General features: G+C 34.4%; 1 protein-coding gene across 1 annotated transcript in view; it reads left to right on the forward strand.

Moving 5' to 3' along the window:
- Positions 1-14,427, forward strand: part of CFAP47 (cilia and flagella associated protein 47) — a 221,468-nt gene that overhangs the window by 32,118 nt on the left and 174,923 nt on the right. The window contains exons 22-27 of the mRNA XM_072339839.1: positions 2,202-2,370; positions 5,433-5,533; positions 6,281-6,440; positions 8,403-8,595; positions 9,192-9,401; positions 12,750-12,857. Of these exons, the coding sequence (XP_072195940.1) occupies positions 2,202-2,370; positions 5,433-5,533; positions 6,281-6,440; positions 8,403-8,595; positions 9,192-9,401; positions 12,750-12,857 (941 nt within the window). The remainder of the gene's footprint in view (positions 1-2,201; positions 2,371-5,432; positions 5,534-6,280; positions 6,441-8,402; positions 8,596-9,191; positions 9,402-12,749; positions 12,858-14,427) is intronic.

Below are 14,427 nucleotides of genomic sequence, written 5' to 3' on the forward strand. Positions count from 1 at the left end.
GTATCATTATATTTGTATGCCTGTCATACATGGTAAGAATGGAAAGGATTCCTGATCAATTGTTTATACTGCATTGCTTTGGCAGTAGTACTTTGAGGATTAGAATTGCCCACAGAGGATGTATGTGCTAGCTGTAACCTCTAAACCTGAGATGTGTGCTGAGATATGCAGTCATCTTTTTCTTTATGGTAAGCCATACTGCTACAGAGATATTGATACATGCAGCAGATTGCATTTTACACATTAGAAAATGTATGCTGGGTACCTGTGACCAGTATAGAAAAATTGTACAGCTTGAGGAGTGTGATAGAAGCTTCTGATGGGGTCTGGTCTGTAAATTTTAAACAAGATGGTTGACCTAGAGAGTCCTTGAAAATTTCCTTGTCTCTCATTGTCACCCTTTCAAGTTGTTTCTTAGATGTGCATTTTAACAGCTATGTTACTAAATAACCAGGTATTCAGTTTTAAATTATCAGAGTTCACATACGTTTTCAATTTAAATGATTTTTTTAATAGATTTCAAAGTCTTGACATGTAATACTCCTTAGTTTCATTTGTGAGTAAAGATGTTTGTCTAAAGCTGTAAGGAGCCACTGTTGTTAAGGACAACATATTTCAAGCATACTTTGAAGTGAACGGAGCTTCTACCTCCATGAGGAAAAAATAATTTTTAGGTTTTTTGTCTTCCATTATTTGCATATTACACTGAGGTAATGTGGAATATTTTATGTGGGTGGTTTTGTGTTATTAAATATAGAAGTGCATTTAAATCATATCAGGTGATTTCTTGCTCAGTCTTTGCTAATGATACAACTCAATATTAGTTACAAAAAATGTCATTTACCATTTTAATTTTGCAAAGTGCAATTCTGTGTTATAAAATCTAATCATAAAATCTTTCAGATCTGAACCATCAATGATAACATGAGAGCTGTAATCTTACTAGAAAAAATTTTCCCTCACTGTGTGTTGTCATCTTACTAAACACAAAATGTTCCATAATGTTCAGCACATCTTGCTCACCAGGAGCTTGTGTTTCTGTCTTACAAATGCTGCTGAAACTCCAAATGTTATAAATGCTGTGTTCTTGATTCTCATTATCTAAGTTGAATCTGTTGCAGATGAATATTTGCCTCATTTTCTGTAGTAGGACAATCTTCTTTCTTTCCTTACATTCATATATTTTGCTCACTACCATATATACAAAAGTAAAGCATTCCCTGTGGTATTTGGAAGCTTTTATATGATTTATATGATTTGTATCTCCTTTATATACCTGGCTTTGCTGCATATTTTAAGCAGCACACAGATTTTATAGGCCAGAATCCTTTTTGAAGATTGCAGTGTCCTTCAAGGTGAAAACAGATATAGAATTTGAAGTACCCCAACAGTGGCTTTATGGTAGAAGGTTGGGTTTTTCTTATGTCGCCTTTTTTATGGTTATCCGTTGTTTCTTTTTTTTTTTTTTTTTTATCTGGAGAGCATACTGTAAAGTTTGTCCTTGGAAAGACTTCATGAAAGGCAAGAAATACCTTCTTGAAAAGTTCACAGTGAAATAAATTAGGCTTCTCAAGTGCATAAGCTGTGTGGGGGTGAAGGGAGGAAGAAGGGAACTTTCAGTAAAATTAAGTACTCTCTACAAATTCTGTAAACCTCACTTATGTGGGGATGTTACTGCTGACATAGAACTGGGATCGAAACCAATATAATTTGGAATCTTCAAAGTCAGAGAGGGTCAGTGATGATGGTTTTAGCAATGTCTATTTTAACTCATGCTTCACTTGATGTCTGAGCCTATGTTGTTTATGCTGATTTTTTCTCTTCAACATTTTCAAATGACTTCCTTAATTTATGCTGCTTTGTTTCCCATCTCATTGCTCATGCTTATATCACAGTTCTAACCTTTATCTTTGCTCATATTGCAAAGGAGCACAGTGTGGTGACTTACCAGAAGACTTGTCTGTAGCTGTGCTGATAACCCTGATTCCTTTGAGCATACAGTTTTTTTTCCTTGGGGGGGTGAATACGGCTTTTCACTGTGTAGTTATGCAATTGATAATAAATAGTAATAAAAATCCTATTACCACGATCAGTTTCAATGTTAATTTTGGTAATTATGAAATAGTAATAAGAAACAAGGTGGTTCAAGAAATACCAGTGGCATTAGGAAAGTGACCACGATGTCACTTTATGTCCTTTAGGTGGCGGCATATGACTTCGTCCTTCCAGTTAACACTCGTTGGTATGACCTTCAACCGCAACAGCAAAGCTCTGAATCTGTGGCTTCGCTTGAATCTGTAAAGCATGTCATTGCTCCACAGCCACAGAGGGTGACTGTGGCTATTCCAATCTGTAGAGTTAAAGCAGTTGGTAGGTAAACTAGAAAACTAAAGAAAGTGATAATGCTTAGATTTGCGGTGATGTTTTTTGCTTGTGTTCTAATTACAGAGAATTACCATTTAACTGCACCCTTCTTCCCCTTAAAAAATAAAATAATAATATATATATATATATATATATATAACAGAAGGCTGGAAATTAAATTACTGTGTTTTTTGTAAGTTTCTTTGAATTGTGAAAATTTTTAAAATGTGAATTTGTGTTTTTAAATATATATAAATCTGTGCTTTCTGTAAATCCTACCACATATAGAATCATAGAATCATAGAATCATAGAATCACTCAGGTTGGAAAAGACCTTGAAGATCATCAAGTCCAACCGCAGCCTAACCAGTAGCCTATCTCTTAAAAAACAACCACAAAACAATACCACAACAACAAACCTCTGCTAAATCATATCCCTGAGTACCACATCCAAGCGGCTCTTAAACACATCCAGGGATGGCGATTCAACCACCTCCTTGGGGAGCCCATTCCAGTACCTAACCACCCTTTCTGTAAAGAAGTTCTTTCTAATATCCAACCTAAACTTGCCCTGGCGCAACTTGAGGCCATTTCCCCTCGTCCTGTCACAAGTCAGTAGTGAGAATAGACCTGCCCCACTCTCACTGTAAGAACCTTTCAGGTACTGGAAGACAGCAATAAGGTCTCCCCTCAGCCTCCTCTTCCTCAGACTAAACAGCCCCAGCTTCCTTAGTCTCTCCTCATAGGGCTGATTCTCCAAGCCCTTAACAAGCCTCGTTGCCCTTCTCTGGACCTGCTCCAGTACCTCCATGTCCTTCTTGTGCTGAGGTGCCCAAAACTGGACACAGTACTCGAGGTGAGGCCTCACCAATGCTGAGTACAGGGGCAGGATGACTTCCTTAGTCCTGCTCACCACACCATTCCTGATACAAGCCAGGATGCCATTGGCCTTCTTGGCCACCTGGGCACACTGCTGGCTCATATTCAGGAAATATACCAGGAAATATATATATATATATATATATATATATTTTTTTTTCTACAGCCATTTTCCTATATCAGTTTTTCAGTTCTTTGATTCAAATAAAAACAAACAAACAAACAAAAAAACCTAAAAGACATCAAAATTCAGTTTTGTTCCAACTCCATTTAGTATTTCTGGTCCTTAACATACAGATCTCAGCACTGACAGCAGTTCAGCTGTGTAGAGAGCTGGTATATCATTCATGATATAATCTAAAATGCCTCTCTCTGGCTCTGATCCCATCTAAGATAACAATTTAGTCTTTTTGCTTCTGTTTGCTTTTATGTGCAGAACTGCACTCTTCTGGCCCTTCCAAATTTGTTAATAGCCAAATTTACAGACACGTTGTCTGCAGTGAGATATTTATATCTTAAGCAATTATTTTCTGTTATTGTTAAAACAGTTTCTGTTTCTCTTTCATTTCCTTTCTGATTCAATCAAAAATATAAACCTCCATATGGTGATTGTTTGAATTCACCAGCTTTTCTCATCTCAATTTTTAATACGTATTTACTCTCTATTTGAGAATGAGACTTATGTGTTGAGTATTCTTTCTGGAATGTTGTTCACATAACGTTTACAAAATCTCAGGAGCACTGAAGAGTACCTGGTTGAAAGAATGCATAAAGTGGGCTATGAGTAGCTCCTATTTATTTTTGTCTTTAATTGAAGCTTGCAGAGGAAGTCATCCTTATGCAAAATTTAAGTCTTAAGGTGATCTCAAGAAGTTCTCTCAGATGTCTTTGGAATCATTTAAGATATGAGGGAGGTAAATTCATATTAAATATTTCCACATATATTAAGTTTAAGAACAAGCAAAATAAAGATTACTATGCATATTAGTATGAGGTTAGCACAAATTGTTCCTCTAAAAAATTATGAATCTGAATAACTACTAGTGTAGAAGTGTTTCATGAATTCAGAAAAAAATCCCTTTAATTTTCCATTTTTACAGAATTTATATGGGATGTTCTGGGGGACTGTGAGGAGATAGTCTAGATAAATAAGTTGGTTACTCATTATTTCATATAATTACACAGGCAACCAGTCAGATTTCTTATACTACTGAAAGGATGTTGATTATTACTACATTCTAAATATTTGAAATTTATCTGTTGATTCATCATTTCAGATTATCACTTTACAAATTACACGTGGGTAAGAATATGTTGCAAGTTCAAACTTTTCATTTGGCAACATACCTAATTCTCACTAATTTGTGTTATGGCACATTCATTTTCCTTTCCTATAATTTTTTAAATTAATTTTTATTGTTAAGAAAATGAATGAATTAATATAGCTGAAGTAAGTGCCTGAAGATATGGTAAGGTCTTCCTTTAATGGGCATTGCTTTTGATCTCAAGTATGCTTGTTGTAAAGGAAACTGTTTATCACAGCCTGAACCTCTGATTAACCATCTGAGGCAAGTGACGAGTCATCTGTGGGAGCACAGGTGAAGGTAATTAAGCTGTGTTCCCAGAAGGGGTGGAGCTTGGCTCCCATTTAAGGGCTGACCACCACTAAGGTAACATCTTTTTCTGGAGATTGCTCCTTTGTGGAGTTTTTGTGGTGAGTCTCAATGTTGATGAGCATCCATCTCAACTGAAAGCCTCAGCATTGGTGAATCTTTCCTTAGATACCCTCTGGCTACCTATTTACTCTATAATTGCAAATATACCTTTGTATTTTTCTGTCATGACATTTTCCAACTGTACACTTGTGAATATAGTTGGAATGTCCTTGAATTCATCTGCAACTGGAAAATCATGAGACTGTTCATAGCATCCTTACACAAAGGAGTGATGCTATACATGTGGTAGGTGTAAAATTATAATCATTTGAATGTGTGTGAAGGGTCATATTTAGTCAGAAACTTACCTCAGTGATTTTTTTATAATATGGGAACAATAAAATAAACCATAGCTCTACAAAAGGAGGAGAAGCAATTCTATTAAACATGTTTGGGAACAGTTATAAGGGCATTTTGGGGATCTATTTGTCAAAACAATACCCTATGAACATCTTTGTTTCATTTTTTCAACAGTACTTAAATCACCACTGGAGTTGTCTTCAACGGAGCTTAAATTTACACGACATTCAAGTAGTATGGGTTTGAATATTCCTGATGAAAGTTTGGATTCTCAGGTATGTAAACACAAGTATTATTGCCCGTGTCTTTTAATTACTTTAAAAATGAATTGAAAATAGTTGTATTTTGGATCCTAAAATTCGCTCATGGTCTAAATGTGTGCATTTGTATGCTTTAAATATTTTCTAGTTGTCATTGTGTTCAGGTTCTGAATTTGTTTTGTCTTTGATCACTCCAAAGCTTCTAGAACTCAGGGCTGGGCTCCTCCTGCCTTTCCTGATGTATGGGAAAGCATAGGCACCATGAGGGAGAGCAGCTCTGTGATAAAGGGATGGATTATTCCGTTGTTGTTCACACTGTTTTCTGACTGGGTGGGGAAAAAAATGGTTTTGGAAACCTATTTTGAACTTTTTGTAATTTAAATATTTAAAGACTTGTGAGTCTTTATGTTGTGAGTTATGTTTTTAGTTCTTACTGTTCTTCATTCGTATCAGCAGAAGCTGTTTGGCTAAGTAACCCGTGATGATCTGTTTATCTCACAACTTTTTTTTTTTTTTTTTTAATTTTTTTTTTTATTTTCCCAATTACTGAAGGCAGTGAATGTGGCGAACAACAGGAAATCATTTAGTCTGTACTGATGGGCATACTCATTTCCTTGCCTTACAGTAAACTGTGTTCTTAATTTCTTTCTAGTACTTTCTTGCTCTCAATGTGATCTGATTGTAAAAGAATGTGAGAAGTACTGTGGTGCTTGCTGCTTTTCCCTCTTTCATCATGCCCTCTTTTCTCTCAAATATTTGCAGAAGCTTGACTTGAAGAATATCTCAAGGCAGCAGTTGACATGGAAGTTGACTTGTGATGATGCAGGCAAAAAAATAAAACACAGTGTTTTTAAATTTAGTCAGCAGTCAGGATTTCTTGATCCAGGACAAAAAGTCAGTATTGCTGTGTCCTTCTGCTCTTGTAAGTAATCTTGTTAGTTCTTTTACAGATACTTTGATAAACTTTGTCATTTTAATACACTTCTTTAAATCACTTTTTGTCATGAATGATGACTAGCGCTTGCTTTCATGATCTTTGAGTTAATGTGAATAAAAGGCTTGTTGAAGGTCTGAGAAAATAAGACGCTGCAAACCTAACAAAAACATTGAGTCTGCTTTGCACGTAGGACACAGCAGAGGCTGGGATACCTGAATTGTTTGCATTTCTGTTAATGTACACTTGGGTAAACGGACTTTAAATGCTTAAGCTTTCCAAAAGCTTAGAATGTATGTGATTCCTTGATTTTTATATTTTGAATAGGCAGAACTTAGAAGAAATTTCTTTCCTCAAAAAGATGTAAAATCAGTTAGGTATTTTATTTTCTGACTAGTCTGCTTACCTGAGCAAACATCAAATTAAGCATAAGATACATTTCTGACAAAGCTTGGGAGCATTTAGAAAGGTGACAATCAGCAATGTACATCAAAAGAGAAATTGCAGAACATGAATATTAGAATTCCACATTATACACACCTGAGTGTTTTGCACAGAGTAATGTAATACTGTACTTGAACTGCTGAAGCCTCTTATGGAACAGAGTGGCCTACTGGTGGCCCCAGCATTGGTGAAAAGAAGGAAGCTTTTCTTTATTGGTTGAGTATGATATATTTAATGTTGATCTGTGTACATATTATAAATGTGCAAAAGCAGTATTTATTGCATACATTATTTGGAGTTGTTTGCTGTACTTCAGAAGGTTTTTCCGTTATGTTTTATCTTCTTGATAGCTTTTGTTTTCAGCCTATGGTTGGGCTGTGATTTTTGCCTCCTGAAATGGAGAAGTATATATATTACATATAATGATCTTTGCCCAGCTAACTGAAAGATGGTTTGCTTTAAAGGAGGAAACAATTATTTGTGAAATGGTTGTGCAAGTTACATGTTCATATTGTGAGAATGTATTAAGATTGAAGCGAAGAACAACATGCAAAAAAAAAAACAAACAATTGATTCAGTAATTTAAAATATTGTATATGTAAATGTGAACAAATATATAGAAGGAACACTACTAAGTAATTAACATTTGAAGTCCTTTGTGTTTTCACTGCTTTTCTGAATCTTTTATTTACAGAAAATTGTAAATAATTGTAAAAGTCAGTTGCTCTTAATTTGATGTTCAATGTTTTCCCATGATCTGTAGCCCTCTTGTAATACATCTTCATTGAAAATAATTACTCTTCTAATAGAAAATCAGGTAGAATAAAACCCATACGATAGACACAATTAATGAAGCATTTGTAATAATGAACTTCATAGGTATGCAGTGTTAAGTTTTACTATATGGGGAAGAACCTTGAGTATGCTTTGAAGTAATTTGATTAAATGTTCCACGATATTTAGATTAATAATTCATAATAGTATTTCCAAATGTGCCAGTAAATTAACATGAATTTGGTGCCTCTGGAAGGTGGGTTGATTGTGTAATAGTCAAAGTGAATGTTACAACCTCCATCTTCTAGAGTTTTTCCTACTGAAGTGAAAGGTTTTATGACTGACTTTTCAGTTCCTGCATTTTTTCCCCCTTTTTTCTTTTTTTAAGGGCTTATCTTCTAACTATGTCTAGCTTCTTTATATACAACTCTGTATAACAATGTACACAAATTCTTCACTGGCACCCATTTAGTTGGAAACAGGGAAAAAGTTTAATGAAGATAATTAACAATTTCAAAAATTTGTGATAAATTCTTGGATTTCTGGTTTTCTACAAACAGTTATTCTAAACTTTTTTTAATAAATAAATCTTCTGATATAACTCTTCTCTATGTTAAACTACATTTCAATTAAGAAACAGGACTCGTGGCAGTTCTTGAAAGTTCTTATTGTAACTCTTTTAGTTGTTGAATTTATAGTAAATATGTATATTTTTTAAAAACTTTTTAACAGTTCGTCCTGGGACATATGCATCTGAAACGTCACTGTGTGTAAATAATAATCCATCACGTTACAAAGTAACATTGTCTGGTACTGTCAAGTCTCCAAAAATATGTTTTGATCCTCCCTTTCTAATGCTGATGCCAGTTCCTCTGGATGTGAAAACTGAAATGGCCATCAAAATTATTCCACAAGATTACTTAAGGTAAAAATATAAAAATAAATTTATTACAAAAATTCAAGTCATTCTTGTTTTCTCTCCTGAAAAAGTGAATTCACTCTTCTTTGTGAAGCCAAGTGCAAGTTACTTAGAGGTTTGCATCTGAAAGGATTTAATATTGGCCTGGACTGATTTGCATTGTCATTTCAGAACTAGAACCTAAAATTACATAACTGGGGAAAGAAACTTTATATATCTTGACAAATTTCCACTTCATACTGCTGTTGTGTATTAATTTGTGATGATGCAATCTAATGTATATGAATGAAAGGCTTAGGACGCCTCTGAGAAAGCATCAGTAAGGACGTAACATTTAAGTCTTTTAGCACAGTGAGTAAAGATTTCTCTTCATCTGGATGTTGAGCTATTGTGGTTAATCCTAAAATGCTGAGATACATTTGTACAAAACAAATTTAAGGGAAGTCTTCAGTTAGATTCACTTGATATGTACATGCAGACTGAAGTTATTCTTTATTTAATTGTAAAAGACAGTTTCATAGATGTATGAATCTGTGAATCATATTCGTTACTCTCATCCTTTGTGCACAATCACCATTGCTATTTATTTATTTTTAATACAGCAATTCACGAATTCGGGTTGAACTTCCAGATCTTGAACTTGAAGATAGTGATGGGATTTCTCCTTTTTCTATACGGTTCCCAGACGGACAAAATATTCTTCTTTCATCCGATGGCACAAATATGGAGCTAATATGTCATATCAGCTTTGAATCATCTAGACCAGTGTCATTTTTAAGGAGCATATTCTTCATTGATAAAGATGAAAACAGGTAATATGTGCAATTCAAATTCACTTGGGGGTATGGTCCAAACTGCCAGAGGAGAATATAAAACTGAAATTATAATAAAAATTTGTTGGCTAAAGGCAAGCAAGAAAAATTCTGGAAAAAGAAAAAAAGAAATTTAAAAATGGATATATATATATATATATATGAAAATTTATGAAATTTAAATATTTAAAAAAATTATGAAATTTAAAAATGGATGTATATATATATATATGAAAAAAGAAATATATATATATATATATATATTTAACTGGTTTACAATTCCTAAACACAAAATTAAACTTGTCCCTAAGGTAATATTTATCAAATTACCATGTTAAGGTCTTGTTTTATTTATACCCTTACTGGTAATTCTTCTGTCTTCTGAGATTGCTTTGGAGGCACATGATCTTGATTCAACAAAACCCGATAATTCCTATTTTGAAGTAATCTACTTCTTGTAAAATGCCTTATTAAAATTTTGCAGTCCATTCTGTGCTGTGTGGTATATGATTTTGGTTTGAGTCAAACTCCAATGTCTAAAATTTATTATTATTATGAAATGTTTATGACAGTGTAGAGTATCTTTTCTGTTTTTATTCTGATGGTATCAGGAAAAGATGTTGACGTTTATCATATATTTGCAAATCTTTACATATTAGAATCACACAAATTTCAGTTCTATCAAAAGCTTCAGATATTCTCCTTGTACCCAAAAATTCAAGAAGATATGTCTGAATAACTTAGCAGGTCTATAGGGGATTTTAGTTATTTTAAAGACTAGTAGAGTAGAACTGTTTAGAGGTACTCACCAAGTAAAGATGGGGAGATTAGGGCAACTGCATTACAGATCAGAATTAAATTTTGCTAGAAAGTAACGTATGGTGAAAAACTGTCCAGAAGGTCTTCTCTTCTTCTGGTAAATGGAGATCAAATACAGTATTGCGTGTTCAGTATTTGTCTGTTCAGTTCATTGCTTTCCTTTGTGGGATGAGAAAGTGTATGCATATGGAGGAGAGTGTGACATCATTGTGATGAAAAGCTGTTCCTGCAGTTTATATTTTCAATAAATCTCACACTACAGCATAGAACTTTTTTTCTTTTTCTTTTTCTTTTTCTTTTTTTTTTTTTTTTTTTTTTTTTTTTTTTTAAAAGCATAATAACAAGTTTTATTTTGTTTTGAAGCAAGGGCTGTGCACACTTCAGTTGTAGCTGCTTGTATTGGAATATATTTTTCTTTGTACAGGTCATCAGTCAAGAAACACTTATTCATTTTATTTAGTTGTAAGATTTAATCATTGTGTAGGATGTTATTCATAAATGTGTGATAAAGCTTGAAGTAATTATGAGGAGAGGATAATCTGGGTATATGATGAGATCTGAAATACAGCTGCTGAGAAGATACAACATTTAATTAAAAATAACTTTTTATATTGTACACAAGCAGCTTCTTAAATCTTATTATAGACAAATAATCCTTTCTGCTCTCTCAGTGTAATAAGATCTTTTCCATATTTGTCATTAAAATGAAATAAAGGAAAATGAAATAGAATCATAGAATCATAGAATTACCCAGGTTGGAAAAGACCTTGAAGATCATCAAGTCCAACCGCAGCCTAACCAGTACCCCATCTCTTAAAAAACAAACAAACAAACAAACAAAACCCTCTGCTAAATCATATCCCTGAGTACCACATCCAAACGGCTCTTAAACACATCCAGGGATGGCGATTCAACCACCTCCCTGGGGAGCCTATTCCAGTACCTAACCACCACACTTATGCTTTACACTGTTTTGCTTTTCTAAATCCAGGCTTAAAATTTCAGTTGATTTGCATAGTTTATATAAAGTCCATATAAATAATAGCATTTTTTCTTGTAAATCAGAGTGGATACCATGTAAGGGATAGATACTGTTGAATTTGGCAACACCTTGACGTCATGTTTGCCTTTGACACGGCAAATAACTTTCTGTGCAGCTATAAGAGGAAGTAGATAAAAAATATATTTGTCCTCTAGGCAAGTAATTCACTGTGTGCATAGATTACATTAAATGGATCATAAGAAAATGCATTAATGTTTATTTAATGACTGCCTTACATGAGAACTCGTAGTTAATTTCAATTACAGCTTTTAATCTCTATTCCTCCTTTTGGCTCTAAAGCAGAGTAAATGACATTTCATTCACAGGGCTGATGTAACAAAATTCAAGAATGTTTTGACCAAGTATAAAAGAAATGGAAGAAATATTTAGCTATGACAATTATTTCCTTCAACTTGAAAAATCTAAATTAAAGAAAGCCTTTGAATGTGATTTAACATCAACACTCAAATACCATCATGCTGTGCTCTCATTCCCCTTCCTCAAAAGAACAAGGGGTAAAAATAGGGGGAAGGGGAGAGGGAGGAAAAAGCAGTAAGAAATAAAAGTGAAATAAAATCAAACTAAAAGTACCGTCCTCCCATTCACATTCTGCATTATCCACTTTGAGAGGCACAGTGGGATGGAGAATGGGACTGTGGTCGGTCCATAACTCTTTGCCTGTGCTGCTCCTCCTTGGTCACTCTATGTCCCTTCCCCATGTGAGTCCCTGCCACAATGCCATCCTTCCTGAACTGTTCCCACATGGGCTTCCTGGAGTCTGCAGCTGTCCCAGCAGTTCTGCAGGGGGACAGCCTGCTCTTCCATGGGCCTCTCCTGGATGCATGGGTCGCCCACCTTTGTAGTGGGCAGATGCATTGCTGTGATCATTGATGACACAAATATGCTGTAGTCTGTGTTTCCCATGTTCCACAGCTCTCTGTCACTGAGCAGCTGGGGAACCTTATGCTATTTCTGATTTTGTTCATGTTTGGAAGTTCAGGAAGACATAATGTGATTGACCTTAGCCTCTAACAAAATCGTAATAATCTGAGATAAGATCATTAAAAGGTAGTCAGTTAGTAATTCCTTCCAGTTCTTTTCTTGTCCCAGGTTTCAGTGTTTCATGAAAGGAAACACTGTCACCTTCTTTGGGAAATGTGCCTAGACTTCAGCTTGGCAATCTCTTTTTAGTAGGCTTACAGCTAGCAGCTGTATTTAACTGCTTTTCAAATATAGGGTTCATTTATTTTATAAATTCTTTTTTAACTCTTGGAGTTTGGGATTAGTGATATACTCGTGCTCCATAGTAAATAAATTCTGATGTGGAGGCATGCTACCCTTCCTGTTTCAGCAATCCTGGTTATCCTAAACCAGGATAAGGAAGAAAAGAAGTGGGTCTGAGTATTTTATTTCTGTCTTCTTGTATTGATGTAATTGTTTGACATGGCTAAATAGAAAACTGTTACCTTGTGTTTTGTTTTGATCAGGTTTTCACTTCAGGTTGCTGCAACGGCAGAGAATTGCCTTCTCACTATACACTCATATTTGGCTTTGCATCGCTCTGAACAACAGATTACTTTGGTTAGCAGTAAGTAGTCAGCATTCTGCCTCTTCACGTTATATAATGTCTGGAGCATCTCCATTATTGTTACCATTATAACAATAACAGGTATGCTATCCTTAGGATAGTATTTTGCTTCATTTATTACATAGGGATGCTGCAATTAAGTATTTAGAACAGATTAATAGCTTCTATTTTCTTGTTGAAATGAGATAAACCCATATAGATGATTAGATAATGTGTACTGAAAAATATTATACAATACAAAATCTTAAAGTATTATGAAGTTTTAAAAATATAAGTAAAGAGCCCAAAGAATAGACACCAAATTAGCATCATTTATATTATATTGATAGAATGTGGTTATAAGTTGTCTCTAGGCCAACAGCTAGATATTTTTTGAAGAAAGCAAAGAAGAAGAAAGCTACATGATGTTATGGTAAAATGCAGTTATTAATTGACTTTTGGGGGTGGTTTTCAGTATTTTTAATTACTGTTCTAGAAGGCTGGAGAGCGTAGCAGTATTTTAAAACCTATTAGAATCTATAATCGCAGACTAGAAATCTGTAATGTGTCTTTCTGGCTGCCTATGTCTCAGCCTGCCCCACCAACACTCTCTCCCCACCAGTCTCTTTCTTTCCTGTCCCAGTGTTCTTTACTTATGGGAAGAGATTAGGAACATGATTCAGATTAGAAGAGACCTTTGTCAGTCATCTAGTCCAACCTCCTGCTCAAGGGGGTTTAAGTCTGGGTTAAATTATATTTTCTGCAGTTGTTCATTTTGATGAAACTGAGAAGTTTTTTGGGTACGCAGATCATTCCTTAGAGTAGATTTCTCTTTGAAGACTGGTTTCTAAGATTGCTTTGACTTAAAATATGTGTTACTCAGATTATCTGAGAGGAAAGAGTTCATACCTGTGAAGCTAGAAAAGAGATTAGCAAGGAGATGTAATTTTTTTTTTTTTTTTTTTTTTTTTTTTTTTTCAGATACAGGTGATAGTTAATATATCATGCATGGATCATGTTACAAATTAATGAAGATGAAAAAGTGGAAAAGTATTGTCTATTATATTTAATTATTTATTTGGTTTTTGTGAATGACTGGTCATTTTTCCAGAGTTGCTTTTTGGGAAGGCTTTGTAGCTCTCCCTTTAGGGCAAAGCCAAAGAGTTTAGGCCATTATACTGAATACTTCTGTTCTTTATTGATTCCTTATTAGTTTGCTTACAATGTCATTTTATGTGGTCTTTGAAAAAAAAAATTGTGGCTAAGTTCCTTGAGTCCATCTTATGTCTTTGTACAGATTATTTTGGTGTGAAATGCTGTTTAATGTGACTGAACAATATCTACACAGCATAGTGCCTTTGAAACATATTCAGTAAGCCTTTACTTCCACATATCTAACCACATACTCTTTGTTTTTGTCCTGTGGACAACCATGCCAGCAATAAAAAAAATAAAAAAAAATAAAAATAGAAAAAAAAAATAGATACATGCAGAGTTTGTCCTTCTCTTTTGGGTGTGTGTATCTCATTAGAAATAACACTGGGTTACTCTTTTGTTTTGGAGTCTAATATCAGAAGTAGCTAGTAGAGATCCTTTTC

Source organism: Excalfactoria chinensis, chromosome 1 (genome assembly GCF_039878825.1).
Source record: "Excalfactoria chinensis isolate bCotChi1 chromosome 1, bCotChi1.hap2, whole genome shotgun sequence".
Lineage (NCBI taxonomy): Eukaryota > Metazoa > Chordata > Aves > Galliformes > Phasianidae > Excalfactoria > Excalfactoria chinensis.